Raw genomic sequence first — 17,724 nt, forward strand, 5'->3', positions numbered from 1 at the left:
AAAATTTTAAAATGCAACACAACTTGTGTTCCAAAATTTGAAAATCGAACTGACAATACCCGAATTTTATATTAAAAATAAAAGTTGTTAGTTAAAAGAATCAAAATATTCAAACATGAAAGGAGGATTAATTTTAATTAGCGAAATATTCAAAACAAAATTAAACAGAAAATAAAAGGTAGAGAAATTGTGCACCGAAATAAAAATGAATAAAATCATTGTAGTACCAAGGTGTATTTATAACTCAAGTCTTTGAATTCTGAAGCAGCAATTTGAAAATCTGAAAGCCCACCCATCAATCTGAGTCAGAATTGAGATGATCGCAGTCCAAACTTAAACATAGTATGGACCTCAACAGTGCCAAATTTATGTCAAAATGCATCACAAAGGAGAGAATACAATACAGAACTGGGTCTCAAACATTATTGCTCAAGAGAACAAGGATTTCCATATGTCCCGGGTACCTCATTGGTCATCGATGCCTCGTCCAGCCATTCATGCAGATTTCTTCACTGTGGCAGACTTGATAATGTCAACAAACTCAGGCTAGTTCAAGGAAAAATAAAGACGAGTCAGCAACCGAAGTCGAGTGAAGAACACTAGACCAAACAAGTGAAAATAAATGTTGGGTTATCAGCAGAGTCAACCTTGAGAGAAGCTCCACCGACCAAAAATCCATCCAGATCAGGTTGTCCTGCCAATTCTTTGCAGTTTGCACCATTTACAGAACCTAAAAGACCAGTTAATACCGTAAACAAATTGGTTCCACAGATACATAACCTGGAAAAACAAGCCTATTTGCATCATACATAATACAAGTACACACATTTCATATATATTAATCAAATTAAGGTTCCCATTGGGTAGTCTCCTAAAAATATTACTCCCTCTGATGGCTCTTGGCTATTATGCTTCTGAGGGTTAAAGCTAAATTTCAAACACACTACACATAAATTTACTGGAAAGGCCTTCCTTGTCGGTAGCTTGAATTTATAGTTTTCACCACCTCAACGAAGTAGGTAGAAAAGAAGCAGTTAAGGTTTTATTTGGTCCTTGGATTTTCACACAGCTCATATATATGAATCAGTTCAGGTTTTATTTGGTCCTTTCCTTTAAAGAAATTCACCTCCAATGGCTTTTTGGCTAGGATTCTGAATTTTTCACTTACCCTTGTGAGTAGTTTTCCAGACCTCAAAGAAGTAGATAGGAAAGAATGTAATACAGCATCCATATCAATCTTTTTGATAGGAGCAAAGAGATTACCTCCATATATAATTCTGATTTTTTCCGCAACTTCAGCACTAACATTTTTGTGAAACCATTTCCTCAATTCAGAATGGACCTTTGAAAAAGACCACAATGTTATTGTTAATTAACCTGAATCCAAGTGAAGTTTGAAAATGTTTAAGAACAAAGCTTACTTCCTGAGCCTGAGCAGGGGTTGCAACTTTCCCTGTTCCGATTGCCCAAACTGGCTCATAAGCCAAAACAACATTGTCCCAATTAGAGATTTTATCTGCAACGTGACAGACAGGGTCATCCATTTTGAATAAGAATAATGGAACGCCAGGGAAAAGTGAATTAAACATACCACTAGAACTGATAAGATAGTACTAAAAGCTACTCAGCACTCAACAGAACATAGATCAAAAGCTCAGCATTCCTGAAAGTTTAAAATTTCATTTTCAATTTCAGAGCTATGGAAGTACCTGCAATTGCTTTAGTTTGTGCTGAAACAACATCCAATGTTGATCCTGATTCCCGCTGCTCGAGAGTCTCTCCAACACAAGCAATGACTTTAATGCCTTGAGAAAGTGCATATGCAACTTTATCTCCTATAAACTGTATTCAAAAGGATGGGGGAATGGACTTTGGATTAGTGATATTTGCTAATAGTGCATTAATCTTTTACTTTGAATTAGTAAAGATAGGGTTGTGGTCAGTGGTCATTAATTTCCATTCTAGCAGGGGTTACCTCATTGGACTCGTTCAAAAGAAGTCTTCTTTCAGAATGCCCAATAATAACCCAGGGAATTCCCAAATTGACAAGCATCTCAGCACTACAGGGGAAAGACATCAACTTCAAATTAGTGGCATGATGCACCCTCAATTCTTAAAAGTTAAGAGAACTAGTCCTTCCTATAAAAATGAAAAAGGCCTAGAAAACATGTTTAAATTGAAGTCATACAACATTAATCAATGTGAAGAATAGATAGAAAAATGACCAGCTTCGAACTTCAAACTAGATTCAGGAATTGTGCTGATATATATATAAACAAGATTCAGCATTGTAGATTTGGAAGCAAGCCTTCGATTAAAAATCAAGACAAAAGCATTGCATCCATCAGTATCTATTACAGCTAACTTCATGGACATAGAACAAAGCTATAAGTTGTAACAAATGAATACAGCTATCATTATCAACTAGCCACACCAGGCACCTTCCTGTGCAATACAGAGAACGCACTAACTAAAATCATACCTAACTTCTCCAGTAAAAGCACCACCTTTGCGAACCCAACAGTTCTGCGCTGCAGCTTGAAAATCAGACCTCAACAAACTCTTCACCAGCGGAAGAAACACGAAAGGTGGACTCAAAACAACTTCTGCACAGGAGTAAAACATGTACAGACTATCAATCACTGGACGAACTTCGTAGCCATATTATAAGTTACAAGACACTCATACAACTGAAAACCTAACGAGATTTCCATACATACCCACAACATCTTCTGAAGGAACTTCAGCTTCATTCAACATGCTGACAATTTTCTTCACCTCCTCGGTTGTTCCATTCTACAAAATTTTCATTCAATCAACAAAACAAGATGATTAGTCCAATCACGCACAATCTAGTACTCCAGACCTCCAATTCCGAAGTTAGATATTCTTTCTCAACACTTAAACTCATCAATTATATACAGCACAGTCGGATCGGAAAAGTCACAGGATCTACTAAGGTAAAACATCGAAAACCCAACGAAGAAATGTGTGTTTTCTCAGTTCAAAACCCAACGAAGAAGTTCCTCAGTTCAAAACCCAAAAACATATGACCCAAACAGCCGAACATCGAAAAAATAGAGGCAAAATAGATAGAATAGAACGAACAAGAGGAAAGAAAATAAGAAGCATACGCATTTCCAGTTGCCTCCGACGAAGAATTTCCTGGCCATTTTTTCTTTCTTTTCCTGAGAATCCTAGAAGCAGAGAATACGATCACAGCGAAAAACAGGAGCGCAGATTCACAGATAATTTATAAGTGGAGTCTGGAGAAAGAGCGGTCCGTAGAAAAACCCGCGGGCGCTTCACGAATCACAAAAACCACGACTTTTACGATAATGACCGTAACGCCTTTATCGCACACTCACAGGCATGGCCCATCACTCACTATCGGACGGATGCCATAGATCACGATGGTTCAATCGGACGGATGTCATTCAATATAAACAAATTCTACGAGCCACATTTTTTTCTCTATATAATTATAATTATAATACTTCATTATTCGATAGGTCACCAATAAAGTCAAAATATATTTATCATCTATTAAAATTGAAGTGGTTAATAAAATATATTTGATGAAAAATATTTAAAAAAATGTCAAAACACTTTTATTTTTTAAAAAGTCACAAATTTGACTTTTTTTTCCTTTTTATGTGATATATACACACACATATATATATATTATTTCAAATCTAAACTTTAAATTTACTACTATATTTAAAAAAAACATTTTTATACAGAGACTTTCGGAATTGCCTAAAAAAACAAAATAAAAGGACAGTGTAGCTAATTTTGTTTCCTAAACTCTACCGTTCTTCGTGGACAACAATTTCATGAAAATATTCTAATCCAGAGATAACATTGATTTTTCCTTTTTGGGAAAAGGACATTGATTTTGGACAACCTATAACCGTCCATGAAAATGCATGAAAATAAATAATTACCATTTTTTTTTGGTAAAATAAAATCAGATATTGCACCCCTCCCTGCTCCACCTTCTAATTAATTAAAAATATATGCCTTAAATCAATTGGCTTCATTCATTTCTTCATCTAATCGCTATTTAAGCAAAAACATTTTATTATGCATATATCTTCAGGTTCAAATTTCCACTCACTTAAACTAATAAAGAAATGCCAAGAGTATGTCGAAATGCAAGATAGTTGTGGAAAATATAACAACAAAAATAAACCAAATGAGAGGGGAAAAAACGAGGATTTGGACACTTGTTCGTATTTAAATCAAAAAACTGTTTTCAAATTGTGGATTATCATCCATGATTTCTCAGCATCCACAACAAAATCCCTTATTTTCAAGAGCGTGAAAAGAAATCAATTACCAAACAGGAGCTTCAAGTTCCCGAAGCCAAACAAGGCTTCTCTAAACCTCAAATAAGTTTAACAAAACGGAAGAACCATCATTGATGTTCTGGCCTCATTAAGAAATTCACGCAGATTTCTTCACTGTAGCAGACTTGATAATGTCCACGAACTCAGGCTAGTTTTTTAGGAAACATTGCACGAAGTCAGCAACAGAAGTCAAAAACTTAAAACCAAAGAAAGAAAAGAAAAAAGTTCTCAGAAGTTAACCTTTAGCGACGCTCCACCAACCAAAAATCCATCCAAGTCGGGTTGTGCTGCCAACTCTTTGCAGTTTGCACCATTTACAGAACCTGATTATTAAGTAACAAGTTTGATTAAGTCGACAAGCACCAATCACAGAACCCAAAAAGGCCACCTATTGTATCATATTATTTACACACAGGATTCTGAGTGTTTCACTTACTGTTGTGAGTAGTTTTTTTTCCAGACCTCAACGAAGTAGATAGGAAATAATGTAATACAGAACCCATGCAATATTTTTTTTATAGGATCAAGCAAAGAGGTTACCTCCATATATAATCCTGATTGATCCAGCAACTTCAGCACTAACATTCTTGTGAAACCATTTCCTCAATTCAGAATGGACCTTTGGAAAAACCACAAAGTTATTGTTAATTAACCTGAATCCAAGTGAGATTTATAAATGTTTAAGAACAAAAGCTTACTTCCTGAGCCTGAGCAGGGGTTGCAACTTTCCCTGTTCCAATCGCCCAAACTGGCTCATAAGCCAAAACAACATTGTCCCAATTGGAGATTTTATCTGCCATGTAACAGAAGGGGCGGTGATCATCAATTGTGCACAAGAAGGGAATGAAAATATGAAATATAAGTAAGCATAAACAAAATCAGGTTTGTTGAAGGCCAAGGAAAAGTAAATTAAATACATAAAAGGGGTAACTGAGAAAAAAATTAAGAGTTTCTCGACATGCAAAAGAACATAAGATAAAAAGCTCATAGTTCCAAAAGTGGTAAAAGGGACTTATGCTTTCAGCATTTAAAAATACCTGCAATTGCTCTAGTTTGTGCAGAGACAACATCCAATGTTGATCCTGATTCTCGTTGCTCAAGAGTCTCTCCAACACAAGCAATAACATTAATGGCTTGAGAAAGGGCATATGCAACTTTATCTCCAACAAACTGCATCCACAAGTATGTGTGACAATAGAGTTTGAAACAGGACCAAATGATGCAGTGTCAAATAAAAGGTCGGTATAAGCTGTCAAATTTCCATTTATGCAGTGGTTACCTCGTTGGACTCGTTCAAAATAAGTCTTCTTTCAGAATGACCGATAATCACCCATGGAATTCCCAAATTCAGAAGCATCTCAGCACTGTAGAAAAATAAATCATCTTCAATCAGTCAGATGCCATGCTTCTTCCAAAAGCATGAAAGAAAAATATCCTGGCATTCAACTCCAGGATTTCAAGCAAATATAGGAGCAAAAGCAAGCAGCACTTTGGTCAGAGAGCAGCAGCATCCGATAATATCTATTGCAATTAACTTCAAATTTAGGACAAATAACAAATCATAACAAGTGAATAGAGTAGAGGTAGTAAATACAACAAGCCAGGCGCCTTTCAGTGGAAGAAGATTTGATAATCTATTAAATCCTACCTAACTTCTCCAGTAAAAGCACCACCCTTACGAACCCAACAGTTCTGAGCTGCAACATGGAAATCGTCCCGCAACAAACTCTTCACCAGCTGAAGAAACACGAAAGGTGGACTCACAACAACATCTGCAAAGTAGATATACAAGCATAGACCTTAGTTTCGTTTCTATTTGTTTAAACATCATAATGAGTCCCTATTACTTTAAAAATTACGAAGTTCATCCAGTGATCGGGATTTCTAAACGTACCGACAACATCTCCCGAAGGAACCTCAGCTTCATTCAACGAGGTCACGATTTTCTTCACCTCCTCGGTTGTTCCGTTCTGTAAAATTATTATTCAAATCAACAACAATATTCATTAATCTAAACACAAATCAGTAACCCTAACCTCCATTATAAATCAGATTCCTTTACATCTCAACTCATCGGAGACAGTTAAATATCAAAATCAGCACACTTGAATCGAAAAGTAACGGGAGGATCAAAGTAGCACATTGAAAGACCAAGCGGGAAACATGGAATTCGTCTAGAAATTTCCCTCGTTTCGAAAGGGACGAGTATTTTGCAAATCAAACAAGGAAAGATCCATACAAGCAACAGATTTGATTACTGACGAATTTTCTGATGACAAAATGAAATAAACGGCCAAGCGTCGAAATATAAACAAATAGAAGGAGATCAACGAGAATGTGGAAAACAAAAAGCGTACACATTTCCAGTTTCCGCCGACGAAGAACTTTCTGACCATTTTTCCTCGGATTTCTGAGAGCAAAGAAAACGACGACAACAAAGGTAAGATCTCGGAGTTCGCAGATAATTTCAGTGAGAAAAACGAATAACACGACATACCACACATATATACACGGGCTTACCCCGCGGCCCAACCCATTTAGAAAACTAACCGCGAAGACCCAAAACCTGCTATCAAGCTCAGCCCAATATTCCAAATCCCAACATCCCGAATTACTCAGAAGCCCAGCCCATCTAGAATACTTGCTACCAAAGTTATTCGTAACTTTTATTTCATTCTAGCAAATTAAAAAGAGAAAAAAAAAAGTGGATAAATTACAAAAGCATTTTATTTCCACGGCTCCTACGGTATCGTCGTCCCCGATCTGGTCACAGAACTTTCCATCTTTCTCTCGAAACTGCCGGCGCCAGCGCCAGCGCCAAAAACCCTCGTCTCTCGAATTGGAAGGCCCTTCGTCTCTCGCGCTCCGCTAGCTCAGTCTCTATCTCTCCGACGGTCGCCGCTCGCCGGAAGTTAAGGCCTGACCTTGCGTTCGGTGTGGCCTCTATCCAATTAGGGTTAAGTATTGGGGAATTTTGCCGGAAAGAACCTACCGCTCTCGAATTGAAAGCCGTCGGTCTATCGCACTCTTTTTCAGACAGTCGCCGCTCGCCAGAAGCACGGGCCTTGCCTCTCTCTAACTAGGGTGATAATTGGGGAATTTCGTTCCGTCTGCAAACTGCAGGTAATTTCATCGAGTTTGAGATCTTTTGTGTTTAATCGAAGAGCAATTTTTTTTCTCTCTTCTTTAGATTCGTCGTCTCGGGCGTTAGTTGAAAACTGCTTTTAAGAACGGGAAACGGCCTATCTGCCTGTATTCCCAAATCCCAATAGAGGAATATAGCAATTATAATTAAACCCTTGTTGAAATTTAGGACGAAATTGCGAGAGAGTGAGGAAAAGGAAAGAAATTATTTGCGAGAGAGTGACGACCATCTACGAACGACGCCGGCGGTCCTGACGGCAGCGGCGGATTTTCCAGATCTACAACCCCCTTCCAGCGATTCTTCTCCCGGCAGTGGCAGATCCTTGACATCCAGATCCGGCGATTGTAAATAAGGTAAGCAATAATTTATGAAATTTTCGATTCTAAACTTAAATCGTGATTGTGATTTTGGATTCTTTGTATTTTAGATATTTGAAGTTTATAATCTAAAATTTTGTGGAGATTTGGACTGTTTGTGTTCTTAACTTTCGTGGGTATTTAGGGAGCTTATCAAATAGTGTGTTTTCATGGAGTTTTGGCTCCCGTGCAAACACACAAAAATCTCCCTATAGAGTTTAAATTAAGCAACAATAAGAAAACTCTTGCTCTAGTAAAATAGGGGGTAATTGCGAGAGAGAAAAAAGAAACATAGGCGAATATCCAGAAGAGAATTTTATGAATCCAGAATTATGCCGATGCTGATTATAATGATTGGATCAATTTTTATTTTCTGAAGTGAATGCTATGTGGAAGAGTGGGCGGTGTTGGGTCAGAAGCTGTATCAATTTGAGCACACTTTGGTTTTCCTTGTTGAACTTATGCCGATCAAGAATGATTGATAATTTTTTAATCACTATCAAGGACTCTTTGGACAGCAAATTGATGTTTTATTTGTGTCTCGTTCAATTTATAAGCCTTGTAGTTGACGTGGACAAGTATTCAATAAAATGTTGTTTGTATTCTGTGGAAACGAACAAATATTTTAATTGGAAGTTGCTATTAGGTTGAAAATTTCCTTATTAGCTATGGAAATTAAGAAGCCTCATTATCCATTTTATTCTGATAGGGGATTTTTTTTTACCCCCCAACCCCTCCTTGCCCCACCCCATCTATCCTAGTGGCCACACTCTAGTTACATTTTCAAATGGCTTGTATTTTATGGTTTTAACTTTTAACTCTAATATTTAGTTTTTTTTTCTTATTTTTTTTTTAATGTTTCTCACAGGCCTTTTACCTCTGAGTAGTTGATTTTTCCTCAGCGTTTGATTCCCAAGTCTCAAGATGCCAGCCACAGCTGGAAGAGTTCGCATGCCTGCGAACAATAGGGTACATAGTAGTGCTGCCCTACAAACGCATGGTATATGGCAGAGTGCAATTGGGTATGATCCATATGCACCCAACAAGGATGATAACAAGAATTCTGCACAACCAAACACGGCTAGCTCTGAGCCAGAAGCAGAGAATGCATATGCAAGCTTTCAGGGTCTTCTTGCACTTGCTCGCATAACTGGTTCCAATGCCAATGAGGTTCGTGGTGCTTGCAAGAGATGTGGACGTGTTGGACACCTTAGCTTTCAGTGCAGGAATTTCTTGAGTGTTAAGAATGATAAGGAGAAAGACCCAGAGGCTATCCAGGCTGATGTTATGTCTGAGCTGGATAAATTAAAAGGAAATATAGGTAAGGGGAAAGGTGCAGTTGAGAGTGATGAGGAGAGTGAGGAGGATGAGAGTGAAAGTTCTGACTCGGATGTCGATTCAGAGATTGAAAGGATTATTGCTGAAAGGGGAGGGAAAAAAGGGAGTGGTAAGAAAAGATCATTGAAAAGAAAGGATGATTTGGTTGATGATGGATCAGGTTCAGATTCGAGAGAGAAGAAGAGGGGGAGGTCAAAAAGGAGGAGCCGAAGAAGAGAATCTGATGATTCAGATGACAACAGAAGGAAGAGGAGAAAGGAGAAGCACAGGAAAAGAGATGACTCATCGGATGAGGGTGAAAAACTTAAGCGACGTCATAGGAAGAGTAGAAAAGAGAAGAGAAGGAGAAGAAGCCATAGGTATTCTGATGACTCTGATTCTGATACATCTGAGGAATCTCATGGAAGGCACAAACACAAGAGTAGAAAGGCATCATTAACTGATTCTGAAGCTAGCAGCTCTGATGATACAAGGGGCAGGGCAAGGAAGCGCTCTGAGAAGAGGAGTAGGAAACACCGTCGAGAGGTGGATGAATAGTTAGTAACTTTCTTCAAACTTTTTTTTCCTTTTTTTTTTCCGTCAACCGTGTTATATTTTTATGGAACAATAATAAGTGGCATGTAATATAACATAACGGTTTCATTCCCTCCTTGTTGCTTTGCTTAGATTTTTAGATATGTACAGTTCTGAATTTGAGTGATTTTGCAAAATTGTTTGATATACTACGATCACTTCTGCTTCTTCATCTTGCAGTTATGATTATATAGTATTCAGCCGTCAGTGCCAAGTAGATGCTTTCTGTGTTATGTAGTTCCCCATGGTTTAATGGATGTATTTTCTTAACCGCAGGCCAAATAGTAGCAAAATTGGTGTGAGATGATGGATATCGTGATCACCCTGGTAGCTGTGGATTTACCAATAATAAACCCAGCCATTGTTGGTTCATTGACAAGATCACGGTTGAAATTTATTATTGTATTGCATTTCATAAAACCTGTAGTCTGTCGTGTGTGCCTTTTCAATATGTGTATTATCCCATTGATTTCCAAATCGAAATGCAAGAAGAATCACGAAAAGACTGAATAGTTTGTTTGGGAAGTTGAAGAGAACAGAATTTCTTTTCAATCACGTATGGCTCTTTGTTGACATTTTCTAATTTCTTAATTGGATTCGGAATTTGTAACTTTATGGAATTTAACACTCGCTATTTGATCTTATGATTGGCATATTCCAGCACCGTGCTATCTGGTTGAATCAAACTATGAGTTCCATCCAATTTTGCAACCTTCGTATTGAATGTGAGGGAAAACATTTGTCTTTAAAGCCACTTCTGCAGTTGCTGGATGTGTAGAGTTAAAATGAATGAAACCTTCATATTGAATGTGAATCAAACATTTGTCTTATGATATCCTTAGAATGCATTATCCTTAGAAAAACTTCTTTAAAGGGCTTCCCTTTTTTCATTTCCCCTTCCTATGAGACGTGGGATCGACTCCATGTTGAAAACATAGACCTTAAACGAAAACAACTCACCAAAGTCTTATCCCTTCTGGTTAATAAGAATTGGAGAACTTTCCAAATAATAGATTGCTCAAAGTTGAATTTTTATGTGGGAAAATTCCCAACAAATGTAAAATGTTCTCTTTATCCCAAGTTTGCTGCAAACTTCATTGTAACTCTAAAAAACTGTAGTGAACTAAGAGTATTCTAAATGAAGATATGAATCATACAAGTAACTATAAGAAATCATATTTCTATGGTGAACAAATATAGAGTATGTATAATAATTTACATGAGATTGAAAATTCTCAGAAGAAAGAAAAAAGAAGAAAAACAAACTATCCCTGCATCTATTTTGCTGTTTATATTTTTCATTTACTTGGACATGACACTATAAACTCATGCTGGAGGAGAACCAGCTTTCTGGAATCAGAACTTATGTACATAGATTTGGAGATTGCCACTGTACAGTATGAACATCTACCCAGAAAAATCCTAAAAATATATTACTTCATCTAAAAGCTCATCAATAATCAAATCCTCCAACTCAAGAGCTATGAACTCTGTATCAGATTGGAGGTTCATCCAATCGTCACCTTTACTTAAATCTCGCCCCACGACATCATCTAGAGACTGGTCTAGTTCCGGTCCCAAGCACAGGTACCAGGCAACTTTTTCTCGGACCTCCTCTAGAAGACATTGCCCCAGTGGCATTGGGCGGATTCGGCTCTTCCAGGAGAAGGTTTTGAGGAAACAAATGAATGATCTTTCAAAAACATTATGTAATGTCTCATAAACTAAATCGAGCAGAAGCTGGTGATCAGAATCTTTGTCAACCTTCTTCCAATAGTATTCAAGTTTCTTGTAAAAGTGGGCCTCCTCTCCATCAAACATCGAAGAACTGAGTGATCTCACATGACCACTTTCGATAAAGCTGGAGAGCTGAAGAATATACCTCATATAGTTGAAATCAACATTTTCGATACTATCGAGTTCCGAACGTAGATAGAGATAGTTAGAAATCTTTCCAGCTTCATCAATTATCTCTTGCTCGACCGTGGCTTCAAAATCTGGTAAGGCCTCTGTGCTAACCATGTTAGGTTGGTCAGAGAATGGGTCAAGCTCACTTGCAATACCGAACTCAGTATTTAGTTCAAAACCTGACACAGTTTAATCAAAACCATGAGTTATCATTTCTGGCAAAATTGATAAATAACTTTAGCAATAGCATAGATCCAATCAATTCACCAGAGGATTAGAAAATGTTAATACATGAAGGCACGTTATATGTTTTTAAGGTATTAGTTAGAACTTAGAAGAAGATAGCTTCTGATATTTACCTTCTAAGTCGGAGAGCTTTAAAAAGTCATCATCTTGAAAACAAGTTTCAATTTCTAAGAGTTGACTGACGTCTGAAAGCTCACTGACATCATCGAATCTGGATTCACTACCCAATATCTGATGGTGTTTGCTGTCTAAAATATCTAGGTGAGGTATTTTCTCCTCAAGCTCATCCCAAGCAGTTACCTCATTGTTATGGACCACGTTTAAACAACCTGTTTGATCAACAGGCATGTTTTCAATGTCATCACTTCTTTGTACCATACTCTGTGAATCACTATCCAGTGCTTCGGATCTATCTGCATTCACTAATAGATTGGCCGGATTTGGATTTGTACGAATATTTTCCATATTTGAATGCACCAAACCCGCTTTTGGTTTTTCTGTGCGAGAAACACCATGAGGAGGATCAGTAAATAGTGTACAAAAAAGATCAATATCAGGCATAGAAAGATTCCTTCCAAAGGATTTTTTAGACTTCTCTCTATTCGGAATCTTATCTTCACTTGTCAGCCTTAAGCTTTCTGAGTTGTGGCACTTTGCCTCTGTGTTTCTATTGAAACCGGAGTTGGCCAATTGAGAATATCTTTCCAGCGAAGCATTTAATGAAGCAATTCTCATCTTTGCTTGAACTCCACCACCGGTATTATCATTCTCATAACTGTTAGTCTCACCATAACCTCTAATGTCTGTGCTATCTTTCCTTGTGGTAATTCCTAAACTGTCCTGTGATTCTTCTCTAGCAGGGGGAAGTTCATGTCCAGTTGGTATTAGTTTAACTGTTTTCTGGTTATTTACCTTCTTTCTCTCCTTGAACGGGTGCTTTATTTTATGCTTAATAAAATTGAAACGCTTGATAACCAACTGATTCCACCCCCCATGCTTTAATCCACGACCCAGGCCCAAGTAAGAAGAGCTAGTTTGTTGTCTTACGTTATGGCTTGAAGTACCAGCAGAGTTATGAAAATTCGTAGGAGATTCAGATTCGACCAGCTTTGATGGTTGAGGGCCGGCAACATATTTCTTTCCTTTTGGAAATGATTCATTCTGCTTGTGTTCGAGTGAGCTGAGCTTTCTATATCCTTTCCGTGCTAAACCAGGGGCAGGAAAGGACCTTGATTTCGCTAGACTTGCTGAGGACTTTGGATTTTTCGGGATCTGGAGAGACTGGTTAGCATCTACACCATGTAACAATTCAGCAAATAGTTTTCTGTTTGCCTTGTATATCTCTTGGATGTCAAGGTCTTCCTTAAACGAGCGACTGGAGACGTTTCTGGTGATCTGTTTAGTTTCTAAGGTTTCCTTTACTCCATTAGATTTTTCTCTAAAAGATGTTGACCGGATAGCAATCTTTCTGTGGCTAAAGTAGTCCACAGCATCCATGGCATTCAGAGAATTACTCCTCTTTCCAGATGCAGCTAATTCCATGGGAGTTCTCTGTTGAGAAGCGACTCTGCTGTCTCCAATTTCGCCATTATCTCCTAGAGAAAAACCTGAAGGCTCTAAATGATGAATCGACTTAGTTCGACTTAACCTTCGTTTTGAATTGAAGTTCAATTTCAAGTCCTTTTGGCTTTCTTCCTCGGACTTTTTCTTAGTAATCACTTCCTTTTCATGAGCTTCTCCCGAGCTTTTGCCAAACGGGCAACTCTCTGTTGTACACTGTTAAACATTGATAAAATTCAGAATTTACTAATAATATCTCACAATACTTTGTCTGGTCAACTCTAGTAATGCTACTACACCCTTACCAATAGAGTCTTGTTTTCATCCTTGATTTGTTCTGGAACTTCGGCAACATGATGGTTAACAGTTGATTTTGGACTTCCCTTGCCTGCATATGAGGTTTGAAGTAGGACTTAAATACTCGGAAGAAGCAAATGAAATTAGACAAGACTAAATCCACATAAATCCCAAATAGAATGCTATCAGCGCGACCATCGCTATATTAACACAAAAACCAGTTTGAACCAACTTTCACAATTTGTCTCCTCTTGAATCCAATTGATCCCCTTAGCATCTAATAGTATCATAATATTTGAACTTTTTTGAACTAGAAGGTCAGTATTAGACTACACAAATATCTTCTATTTTAACGAAAAGGCAATCAAAAGAAAAAATTAGACTTACAACCTCAGTGAATGAAAATATTAGACAAAAGTGAAAAAAATTCTAACCATTTAGAATGATGCCAACAGAAATATGGAGACCCAGAACAAAATTTAGAAGCATCAATTAAAGTTTTTCGGCCGTGCTCCAAACTTACTTCTTGAATGCTTTCTGTAAGGAAGCATCTTTTTAACATTATGCCAGGCATGGTAGTCAACAGTATGGAACATGCTCCAGAAGCAGCCTTGAACGTTTCTGTTAAACTGAAGATTGGAATCCTGGCGCTGGATGTGCTTTTCCATTTTAAACATGATGAGAAGTCCTCCAAGCTCTCTACACACTTACATGGAAACTAAGCTCAGCCCTCTTTTGTTTGCTATCATCCTTTAGGGTCCAGGTGCAAAAACAAAACTAACCATTTCAAGATCTACCAAAAAGATTTTTATCTACAGGAACTGAACCAAATATGATCTGGGAAGTTCCCCAATCAATTGTCCTCAGTTTAGAAATTTATATAAGACATAAATGAACACCATATAACAAGAAAAATCAAAAAGTAATCTCAACCATGTCCAGAAAGCTCCTTGCTCGAGTTTCGAACATGGAAAGTGCAGACATGAGAAGTATCATCACATCCACTCCAAAACTCAAACAATCACGATTGAGGAAGAAAAAAGGTTAGAAAGTTCAATCTGGCAATAGGGTAATAATAGAACGAAGTTTTTCAAACCTGGATACCAAAAACGAGACCCTTAAAACTCCAACAAATTATCAAAAGAAACATAAACAGGTTTTTTCAGTTGGAGATATTATTTTGAAAACGTTAAAAGCAGAGCTACCCCAAAAGAAACTCTCACAAGACAATAAATTGATGCAGCTGAAATGAGTTGCAGCACCTTCGATATTTATTACAGAATTTAAGAACAAAAGAAAAAAGAGGAACAGTTTCAAAACCTTTAATAGCAATAGCAAGAAGAAAGGAAAGGTGAGGCTTTCTTTTAGAGGCGAACGGAGTTTCTCAGAAGAAGGAAGCTCTTGGAGATGAGATAGAAGACAAGAAGTTTTAATCCATACACATTTAAATACAGGAGAAAATAGGAAACTTGCAGGTTTTTCTTTTGTGGAAAAAGACCGAGTTTACTGTAAACCGAAGAGAAAAGTAAAAGCGCTGAAATATGATAAAGAATTTGATTTGACTACGACCCAAATCTATCATAACTACTTTGTTTCTGTTTACTTACCAAAACATTTTGTTATGTGTTCATAAGGATACAGCAGAATTTGATAAATATCAAAGAATCAAGATGATAATATATTATAGAATTCAGATCAGAACACAGGGCGAGTGATGAAATCTAACCGTGGAGACCCACCGCACCCAAGATTGGTGAATCCTGGCACCCTTGGTCCCAACACGAGTCTCTTCGCCTGGTCCAAACTCCATAACCTCGACCTCAGGGCAGAGTCTTCATAAGATGAACAAATGGGTTAATTGACCAATCCTAGAATCTAGAGAGAGAGAGATAGGGAGAGAAATTGGGTGATTGCAGAAATTATCGAAAATTCCAAGGACCGTTAGGTTACATGAAGATATGACCTATTCCACCCAAAATACATGGTTGCTGTTTTCTTAAGCCGTTGAATATAGAATTCTAATGCGATTCATAGAATGGGGAGGTAGAACATTGATGTGATTGGGGGATTTAAAATAATCAAATCTCAGCGATGAAAACGAGTTTGATAATACGCAACCATGTATAATTCTAGGGCTGTCCCTTTTCTAGAAATCATAATCAACTGCAAAAAGCAAGGAAATGGCATCATCTTCTTCTTCTTCTCCCCAGCCCCACTTGAAATTAGGTACACAAATATTGACCTGCTACAACTGACCTGAGAGCTTCCAATTTCCTCGCAAGTCGTCGAAACTGAAATGGGTTGCAAATTCAATCCCCTTTCGGTTGACCTAACTGAAATTTGTCTATATTTCGGCTGTTCCTTTGGGTTGGTGATTGTTATTTTGGATGTTCAGAGCCTGAAACCTTCAGCTTGAAAGTTTTCCATCGGTTTCTCGGCAACCAAACAAGTGTGCGTTCCCCCATTCTCCACGGATGAAATGGAAATTAGTTTTCTCTTTCAATTCTTCATCCTTCCTCCCTTCCATCAGCCGTATCACCTAAAATGTTGAAGCCGTATCTGAAAACTACGATTTCTTAGATTATCAACGAGAATTTTAGTTAAAATTTCGATTTAACGTCACAATATCATGAATGTTTCTTGTTAAAGAAATGCAAAAATTACTCACATGAACAGATTATATTTCCGGCAATTACTCGAAGTTGGTTCGAATTTTTCATTCGAAGGGTAGTTATGAAAAAAAAAAAGCTATGTTCTTCGATGAATATTTGGAATCGATCTACACGCTTACGGATCGTGGGCCATATTCACGAGAGCTTGGCCCGTGGATTCTGGACTTAAGGTTCAATTCTTTGGGTCAATGTAGGCCGTGGAATTTTCTTGTACTCTTAAGGGCTGGGCTCATTTACGGGCCCATTGCAAAAACTAACAATTTAAGAAATAATTACAATTATCAGATAGTTATTAAAATAAGAAGCATTATTATGAATTATCAAATCAGTTAATTACTAATGTATTTTTGAATTAATGCTAGTTCTAAAAAAAAGTAATGTTAAAAGTGTAATTACAAATGTTATATTTACAATTAGTTTAATGAAAAAAATATTTTTATAAATACTTTAGAAATTTAAATTGCAAAACTCCCGGTCCATTTTTCACTCGTCTTGTTCTATTATAGATTGACGCCCAGCTGCGCACGGGCCCGTTTTCTCTCACTTCTGTTATGGCCCATTTCAAAAATAGCATTTTTTTGGGTAAAATAATATCAATAATTGATGTGAAATATCAACTTGTTCATGATTTAGTAATTATTATCTTTGCCAAGCAAAACTCAATAGCTAAAGCATTCTTTTTTTTTTTTTTACTATAAGTCCAATTCAATCTTCTAGCTCCACTTTGTAATACTTTTATATATATATATATATAGTTCATTTATTGGATAGATTTGAGATGCTTTGTTTTAGTCATAATTGTTGGGATGAGATTCAAGCATGCCACTGACTCTTTTTCCCATAAACGTGTGTTTGAGTCTTAATTCTTACACACAGGAGACAAGGTGAGACAAGTACAATCAACTGACCTTGTGGAAAGCGTATTCAACACTGACCTGATTGTCATACAAACTAACTAAACTATGTTCGACACTAGTTCAGACTAAGTACTAACTTAATCTTCAAAGTATACAATGATTGACGGGATGTTTGTTAGAATCTTACAAGGTAAAGTAGTAATTTTAAGACAATATTAAACGGATAGTCATTAGCTGCAATTTTTTTTCATATGTTTTGTTAATGTGGAATCAAACTATACCGAAATAGATTATGAATTGAACCAAAACGTTTGAACAAATCCAAATAGGAAGAAAACCCACGAAGTTTTTTTTTTTTTTCTTTCCTTTATTTGGTCTAGTGTGGCCATAAATTTGGGTCATAAAAATTGACCAAAAACA

The 17,724-nt window shown here is 37.1% G+C and overlaps 4 protein-coding genes across 15 annotated transcripts; 1 reads left to right on the forward strand and 3 right to left on the reverse strand.

Moving 5' to 3' along the window:
• Window positions 1-206: 206 nt before the first annotated feature.
• TPI (triosephosphate isomerase) lies at window positions 207-3,322 on the reverse strand. Its single transcript, XM_022292709.2, has 9 exons — window positions 3,135-3,322; window positions 2,721-2,796; window positions 2,483-2,606; window positions 1,976-2,060; window positions 1,710-1,842; window positions 1,422-1,516; window positions 1,264-1,342; window positions 648-730; window positions 207-546 (listed from the first exon to the last, which is right to left on the reverse strand). Exons 1-9 carry the CDS (start codon window positions 3,171-3,173, stop codon window positions 496-498), a joined length of 765 nt encoding a protein of 254 aa, XP_022148401.1. The 5' UTR covers window positions 3,174-3,322; the 3' UTR covers window positions 207-495.
• An 880-nt stretch (window positions 3,323-4,202) lies between these two features.
• On the reverse strand, window positions 4,203-6,860 carry LOC111017057 (triosephosphate isomerase, cytosolic). The gene is made up of 9 exons (XM_022292708.2): window positions 6,710-6,860; window positions 6,247-6,322; window positions 6,001-6,124; window positions 5,632-5,716; window positions 5,390-5,522; window positions 5,051-5,145; window positions 4,893-4,971; window positions 4,593-4,675; window positions 4,203-4,500 (listed from the first exon to the last, which is right to left on the reverse strand). The coding sequence occupies exons 1-9, from the start codon at window positions 6,854-6,856 to the stop codon at window positions 4,450-4,452; spliced, it is 873 nt and encodes a 290-aa protein (XP_022148400.2). The 5' UTR covers window positions 6,857-6,860; the 3' UTR covers window positions 4,203-4,449.
• Window positions 6,861-7,060: 200 nt separating this feature from the next.
• CXIP4 (CAX interacting protein 4) lies at window positions 7,061-10,419 on the forward strand. 3 transcript variants are annotated; one of them, XM_022292707.2, is made up of 4 exons: window positions 7,061-7,475; window positions 7,666-7,850; window positions 8,722-9,716; window positions 10,041-10,419. In XM_022292707.2, the coding sequence occupies exons 3-4, from the start codon at window positions 8,778-8,780 to the stop codon at window positions 10,047-10,049; spliced, it is 948 nt and encodes a 315-aa protein (XP_022148399.1). In that variant the 5' UTR covers window positions 7,061-7,475; window positions 7,666-7,850; window positions 8,722-8,777; the 3' UTR covers window positions 10,050-10,419. The 3 variants fall into 3 exon arrangements, with proteins under 3 accessions (XP_022148399.1, XP_087977276.1, XP_022148397.1); XM_022292705.2 differs by having other exon boundaries at window positions 7,063-7,475; window positions 8,722-9,727; XM_088121150.1 differs by lacking the exon at window positions 10,041-10,419 and having other exon boundaries at window positions 7,062-7,475; window positions 8,722-9,931.
• A 499-nt stretch (window positions 10,420-10,918) lies between these two features.
• Window positions 10,919-16,554, reverse strand: ATOBGM (GTP-binding protein Obg/CgtA). Of its 10 annotated transcripts, none has more exons than XM_088121039.1 (7): window positions 16,444-16,554; window positions 16,032-16,341; window positions 15,502-15,607; window positions 14,299-14,525; window positions 13,784-13,866; window positions 12,032-13,694; window positions 10,919-11,851 (listed from the first exon to the last, which is right to left on the reverse strand). In XM_088121039.1, the coding sequence occupies exons 4-7, from the start codon at window positions 14,450-14,452 to the stop codon at window positions 11,187-11,189; spliced, it is 2,565 nt and encodes an 854-aa protein (XP_087977165.1). In that variant the 5' UTR covers window positions 14,453-14,525; window positions 15,502-15,607; window positions 16,032-16,341; window positions 16,444-16,554; the 3' UTR covers window positions 10,919-11,186. The 10 variants fall into 10 exon arrangements, with proteins under 10 accessions (XP_087977165.1, XP_087977164.1, XP_087977167.1 ...); XM_088121038.1 differs by having other exon boundaries at window positions 16,032-16,334; window positions 16,444-16,542; XM_088121041.1 differs by lacking the exon at window positions 16,444-16,554 and having other exon boundaries at window positions 14,299-14,474; window positions 16,032-16,401.
• Window positions 16,555-17,724: the final 1,170 nt, after the last annotated feature.

The sequence above is a fragment of the Momordica charantia genome (assembly GCF_013281855.1).
Source record: "Momordica charantia cultivar OHB3-1 chromosome 2 unlocalized genomic scaffold, Mcharantia_2.0 BLBB01000002.1, whole genome shotgun sequence".
Taxonomy (NCBI): domain Eukaryota; kingdom Viridiplantae; phylum Streptophyta; class Magnoliopsida; order Cucurbitales; family Cucurbitaceae; genus Momordica; species Momordica charantia.

What these genes read in the sequence shown, in the direction of transcription:
- TPI (XM_022292709.2), bottom strand. Translation starts at nt 3,173, where the DNA reads ATGGCCAGGAAATTCTTCGTCGGAGGCAACTGGAAATGC. An exon ending in TCGGAGGCAACTGGAAATGC is followed by an intron (nt 2,797 to 3,134) that starts GTATGCTTCTTA and finishes AAAATTTTGTAG; the next exon opens with AATGGAACAACCGAGGAGGT. An exon ending in TCCTTCAGAAGATGTTGTGG is followed by an intron (nt 2,607 to 2,720) that starts GTATGTATGGAA and finishes ACTCCTGTGCAG; the next exon opens with AAGTTGTTTTGAGTCCACCT.
- ATOBGM (XM_088121039.1), bottom strand. Translation starts at nt 14,452, where the DNA reads ATGTTTAAAATGGAAAAGCACATCCAGCGCCAGGATTCCAATCTTCAG. An exon ending in TTACAGAAAGCATTCAAGAA is followed by an intron (nt 13,867 to 14,298) that starts GTAAGTTTGGAG and finishes CCTCATATGCAG; the next exon opens with GCAAGGGAAGTCCAAAATCA. An exon ending in AAAGCTCTCCGACTTAGAAG is followed by an intron (nt 11,852 to 12,031) that starts GTAAATATCAGA and finishes AAACTGTGTCAG; the next exon opens with GTTTTGAACTAAATACTGAG.
- LOC111017057 (XM_022292708.2), bottom strand. Translation starts at nt 6,856, where the DNA reads ATGTGTGGTATGTCGTGTTATTCGTTTTTCTCACTGAAATTATCTGCG. An exon ending in GCTTTTACTGGAGAAGTTAG is followed by an intron (nt 5,717 to 6,000) that starts GTAGGATTTAAT and finishes ATTTTTCTACAG; the next exon opens with TGCTGAGATGCTTCTGAATT. An exon ending in CCCCTGCTCAGGCTCAGGAA is followed by an intron (nt 4,972 to 5,050) that starts GTAAGCTTTTGT and finishes GTTTTTCCAAAG; the next exon opens with GTCCATTCTGAATTGAGGAA.
- CXIP4 (XM_088121150.1), top strand. Translation starts at nt 8,778, where the DNA reads ATGCCAGCCACAGCTGGAAGAGTTCGCATGCCTGCGAACAATAGGGTA.